Source organism: Silene latifolia, chromosome 7, assembly GCF_048544455.1.
Source record: "Silene latifolia isolate original U9 population chromosome 7, ASM4854445v1, whole genome shotgun sequence".
Lineage (NCBI taxonomy): Eukaryota > Viridiplantae > Streptophyta > Magnoliopsida > Caryophyllales > Caryophyllaceae > Silene > Silene latifolia.
In genome coordinates, this window is record NC_133532.1 from 123,223,030 (window position 1) to 123,228,902 (window position 5,873).

The 5,873-nt window shown below is 40.9% G+C and overlaps 1 protein-coding gene across 1 annotated transcript; it reads right to left on the bottom strand.

The window, feature by feature from the left end:
• Positions 1–394: 394 nt before the first annotated feature.
• LOC141590687 (uncharacterized) lies at positions 395–3,684 on the bottom strand. Its single transcript, XM_074411256.1, has 2 exons — positions 3,283–3,684; positions 395–3,196 (listed from the first exon to the last, which is right to left on the bottom strand). The coding sequence occupies exons 1-2, from the start codon at positions 3,682–3,684 to the stop codon at positions 395–397; spliced, it is 3,204 nt and encodes a 1,067-aa protein (XP_074267357.1).
• Positions 3,685–5,873: the final 2,189 nt, after the last annotated feature.

Genomic DNA, 5,873 nt, shown 5'->3' on the forward strand with positions numbered 1-5,873 from the left:
GATTTTTTTATCACGCGTCCGAGGTCATTTCAGGAGTTAACCTATTCGATTTCAGCCTCGGATAACGAGTATTAACACATTTTTCACGATTATCCGAGTTTCCATGAATGCTGGTTTATGGCATACCGGCACCCCCAAATGCCTTCCGTTGCTACTCAAATTTTGCGTGGCCCCTTTATCTGACCCCAGGAACTTTCTGCGCGATTTCGGAGAATTTTGTTCGGTGCCCTTGACTCAAAACCGTGTATTATACACTTCAATTTGAGCCGTTCGGGAGGTCGTATCGGAACCTGTTTCTTTTTCTTTCTTTTTTTTGGTGGAATGTAAAATTCTCATTAATAATTAAGAATTGAGGTACAAGACACCAACTTCACCATACAAGGCACAAGACAATTTAGTAGGCTAATACAGAATTAACCCATGCTATATCTCTACTTCTGAAGCTCTCAACTTTTAATACATTCATCCTAGCTTTAACTCGTTCCTGAACTCTATGCACAAGACAATCAGGATGCTGCACGAGTTGCTCTACTCTACATTTGTTACGTGTTTCCCAGATCAGGTAAATCAGACTGGACAGCACAGCCAGAATGATTTTCTTCTTTAGCAAGAATTTGTAATGCCATTTCAGACCCCAGGTGATGATATCCCCATGCCAATCAACACCCAGCCACTGCCTGATCTTTCCTGCACACCTAGCACTGAAATTACAATCAAAAAACAGATGACTGTGTGTTTCAGGTGCCATGCCACAAAGATAGCATAAGCCATCATTAATAACACCAAACCGCAATAATCTATCCTTAGTCTGCAGCCTTTGTTGTATAAAGAGCCAACAAATGAAATTGTCCTTGGGTAAGCTGAGCCTGTTCCAAACCAGAGGAAGCCACACTTTCTTGCCCTGAGCATTGAGGAGCCAATTATAGACCATATCAGAACAATACGGTTTAGCCAGCCAGTGATTGCTCAGAAAACCATTGTGCAATTTATCCTTAACCTTGCATAACTGTCTCCAAGTCCAGCTAGTAGAAATAGAAGGAGTATACAACCACCAGTCTGCTTGCTTTATATAAACATGGTGAACCCACTTCACCCAGAGACAGTCCTTCTTACTAGCCACCCACCAAATATACTTTCCAGGCATTGCAATATTCCTCATGTGACAATTATCAATGCCCAATCCTCCATAGATTTTAGGCAAACAAAGCAGTGTCCCATGAGACTGCAGGGACTTTATGATGCTCCTCACTTTGCCAGGACCATAGGTAAGCTCTACATATACACTCCACCTTATGAATGATTCCCTTTGGCAGAGGAAAATTCTTGCCCAATAACTATGCAACAGATAAAACTGTTCTAACAAGAACCAATCTGCAAAGATAGTGAGATGCTTTGCCCCCGAGCTCCTTATCCTCTCCACCATTTTCTCAACAAGCTTGTTGCATTCCAGATTAGACAGTCTCTTGTAGGAAATAGGAATACCAAGGTATCTGAAAGGGAATTTGCCCTTCTGAAACCCAGATAAAAGAAGAATTTCTTCAGCTACAGGGTTAGGAACTCCATTCATAAAAATATCAGATTTGTCCTTGTTCATACAGAGACCAGAAGCATCAGAAAAACTCATAAAAGCCCTCATAATAATCTTAACAGAATCCTGATCACCTCTGCAAAAAATAAGAAGGTCATCAGCAAAGGCCAGATGACACAAACCCATTGCCTTGCACAGAGGGTGAAACCTAAACTGGGGTTTGAGAGTCACAAGATCAAGGATCCTAGTAAAATATTCAAGGAAAAGAGTAAAAAGAAGAGGAGACATAGGATCTCCTTGTCTAAGGCCTCTCCTACCCTTGAAATAACCAAACTGAGATCCATTGAGAGAGATAGTGTATGTAGGTGTAGTCACACACTGCATAATCCAATTAATCATCTTAGGAGGAAATTTAAAGGCATATAGCATATCCTCCACAAAAGTCCACTCAATTGAATCATAAGCTTTCCTTAAATCAATTTTCATCATCACCCTAGGAGAGCAAGCTCTCCTATTATAGAGCCTAACAAGGTCTTGACAGATCATAATGTTGTCCACAATGTCCCTTCCATGAATGAAAGCACTCTGATTAAGACTGATAATATCAGCTAATACCCCAACCAACCTGCCACATATGACTTTGGATATGCTTTTAAAAAGGACATTGCAACAAGCAATGGGCCTGAAATCCAACACAGAACAAGGGACCTCTTTTTTAGGAATAAGTGTCAACACTGTAGAATTAATTTGCTGCAACAGTTGACCATTATCAAAGAATTCCATCACAGCTGCAATAACATCCTCACCAATCACAGGGAAAGCATCCTTAAAGAACCCAGCAGAGTATCCATCAGGACCAGGGGCTTTCTCATTTGGAATGGAGAAGAGGGCCTGTCTGATCTCAGCAGCAGTCACAGGTTGACAAAGATTGATACTCTGATCAGGGGTAATAATTTTGCCCCTTCTTATCACACCAGCATTGACAGTGGTCACAGGAGCAGAATTGCCAAGCAAGGAAATGTAATACTCAATGAAAGCAGCTTCAATGGAAGAATTGTCAGAACAAAGCCTGCCAGTCATATCCTTAATGGCCAGAACCTTATTCTGAGCTCTTCTAGCTCTAATAGAACTGTGGAAATAATGGATATTATCATCATTACAACACATCCATTGAATCTTAGCTTTTTGCCCCAGAAACAGATTCTTAGCCTCATCTAATTCCTTGAAAGTGTTAGAGGCAATCTTTTCTTCAGACTGCAGAACCAGGTTCCTAGGATCCAAATGGAGCTTTGTTTGTACCTCCTGAAGATACATTTTGGCTGCACTAGCAGAGTTAATAATGTCTCCATACCCTTCCCTATTAAGTCTCTTAAGGGGGTTTTTTAAACGTTTAAGTTTAATGGCCACCCGAAACATTCTGCAACCCCTCACAACATCAGACCAGGTTTGTTGAACAATACTCAGAAACTTCTCATCTTTGCCCCACATGTTAAAATATTTAAAACTATTCTTCTTTCTATCAAAGTCCTCCCAAAGACTAAGGATGCAAGGACTATGATCATGCAAGCCTTCAGGTAGAAAGTTAGCAATACCAGAAGGACCATTCAGGATCCAAGCAGCATTTGCCATAACCCTATCAATCCTACTGAACACCCTGCAATCACCTTCCTGTTTATTTTCCAAGTAAAATATGCCCCAGTCACAATTAGATCATACAAACCACAAACATCCACACAATCTTGGAATGCTTTAACCTCAGCAGCTGTGACACTAGAACCAATTCTCTCATCAAAATGAAGAACATTATTAAAGTCTCCCATGACAATCCATGGCTCCACACATATAGCCTTCATTTGAACTAAAGAATTCCACAGATCATGTCTATCACTGTCCTTATTGCATCCATACACCATAGAGCATACCCAATTATAACCAGACTGTAAATGAGAAACATGTAAGTGTATGACTTGTACCTCTTTCTTAATGATACTAACATTAAAAATAGAAGGATTCCAAAGGATCCAAATCCTCCCCCCATCTCTAATGTCATTATTAACCTCATAACTCCAACCAGTCCCTAAACCACTAATAACCTTGCTAATATTTATTGATTTTACCCTAGTTTCAATTAAGCCAAAGAGACCAACATTATTCATATGCAAGAGTCTTCTTATATCTCCTTGCTTATTCCTTTTATTCAAGCCACGAACATTCCAAAAGCCAATACTAACCATTAGGTTGTAAAGAAAACTTCCCCTTACTGAGACTGTTCAGAAGGTTTTTCCTAATGGAGTGCTGAAGTACATCCATGAAAGTAGGACCATTCTGACCACTACCAGTCTCTCTTCTAACAACCTTGTCCAACAATCTGGCAGGAGTAATAGAATTCAGCACAGAACCCTGGTAAGGCATGGGTGTTACAACAGCTGAGGGATCCAGAGTGGGCAAGACCTCAGGAATCCCATTCTGTCTCACCTGTACCTGAGGTTTGGTCACAGGAACAGGAACCTTAGGCACCCACACCTTCTGCACAGGCTTCTGTACTTTCTGAAGCTTCTGTTTTTTGCAAGCACCTGTTTCATGACCAATCCCTGTACAAGTAGCACAGACAACCGGTTTCCATTCATAAAACACTTGCTGCTTAACCAGATGCCCCAATTCAAAAACAAAGTCAACAGAATCAGGTAGAGATTGACCAGTTCTCACCTCAACCATGTACCTAGCATACTCCAGGAACTCTTTCTCCTGAGTAGCACGGTCACATTTCAGAGGAGAACCAATCAGTCCAACAATTTTAACCAGAGCAGGCCCCCAAAACTTGTAATTCAAGTTATACAAACGAATCCAAACAGGCACAGCAGATGGAATAATTTTCTCCAATTTCGATTCAGGAGTCCAATCCTTAATAATAAAAGGTTTATTATCAAAGAAAGTAGGACCAAACTTAAGCGCCTTCATCTTATCCTCTCCCGTCTTAAATCGAACCAGACAAACACCATTAATCTGAAAAGCAATCTTATCAATTGCAAGAGTCTTCCAAATCCTTCGAACAAATCCTCCCAATACAGCACTAGGAGGATTCGCTCCAAGGACGTAACAGATTACCGATGTCGACCAAAAATCCAGTTCACTCTTAACATCATCAGTTGTAAGCTGTAACAGAGGCTTACCAGCAGCTTGTGAATTAGGACGACGACGGCGAACTTCTTGCCATTCCTCATCATCAGTAGACTTATCCTCCTGTATTACTTCAAGTTCCTTATCGAGATTGAATGCGCGTAACTTCGCAGCTTTGGAACTCTCAGCAATACAGACAGTTGAAGCAATTTCACTCAATTCATTATTATTTGGCGTAATATTATTATTTTGTGATTTAGTATTTGATTTAGTATTATTATGTTTGTGTTTAATAGGAGAGTTACTATTAGACGTGATTCGTTTGCTTCTCGCCATTGCAGAAAAACAAAAAGATCATGAAGCTTTCTCTCTCTAAGCGTTACTCAATAACCTGTTTCTTTTTCTCCCGGCTTTTTTATCACGCGTTCGAGGTCATTTCAGGAGTTAACCTATTCGATATCAGCCTCGTATAACGAGTATTTTTACACTTTTCACGATCATCCGAGGTTCGACGAATGTTGGTTTATGGCAGACAGACACCCCCAAATGTCTTCCGTTGCTACTCAAATTTTTTGTGGCCGCTTTATCTGTCCCGGGGAACTTTCTGCGCGATTTCCGGAGAATTTTGTTTCGGTACCCTGGAATTAAGAAAAACCGTGTATTATACACTTTAATTTGAGCCGTTCGGGACGTCATACCAGACCCTGTTTCTTTTTCTCCCGGTTTTTTTATCACGCCTCCGAGGTCATTTCAGGAGTTAACCTATTTGATATAAGCCTCGGATAACGAGTATTAATACATTTTTCACGATCATCCGAGGTTCGACGAATGCTGGTTTATGGCATACCCGCTCCCCCGAATGTCTTCTGTTGCTACTCAAATTTTTCGTGGCAGCTTTATCTGACCCGAGGAACTTTCTGCGCGATTTTCGGAGAAATTTGTTCCGGTACCCTAGAATCCCGAAAAACCGTGTATTATACACTTCAATTTGAGCCGTTCAGGAGGTCGTACCAGACCCTGTTTCTTTTTCTCCCGATTTTTTTATCACGCGTCCGAGTTCATTTCAGGAGTTAACCTATTCGATTTCAGCCTCGGATAACGAGTATTAATACATTTTTCACGATTATCCGAGGTTCCACGAATGGTGTTTTATGGCATACCGACACCCCTAAATGTCTTCCGTTGCTACTCAAATTTTTCGTGGCCGCTTTATCTGACCCGAGGAACT

What these genes read in the sequence shown, in the direction of transcription:
- LOC141590687 (XM_074411256.1), bottom strand. Translation starts at nt 3,684, where the DNA reads ATGAATAATGTTGGTCTCTTTGGCTTAATTGAAACTAGGGTAAAATCA. An exon ending in CTAGTGTCACAGCTGCTGAG is followed by an intron (nt 3,197 to 3,282) that starts GTTAAAGCATTC and finishes GAAAATAAACAG; the next exon opens with GAAGGTGATTGCAGGGTGTT.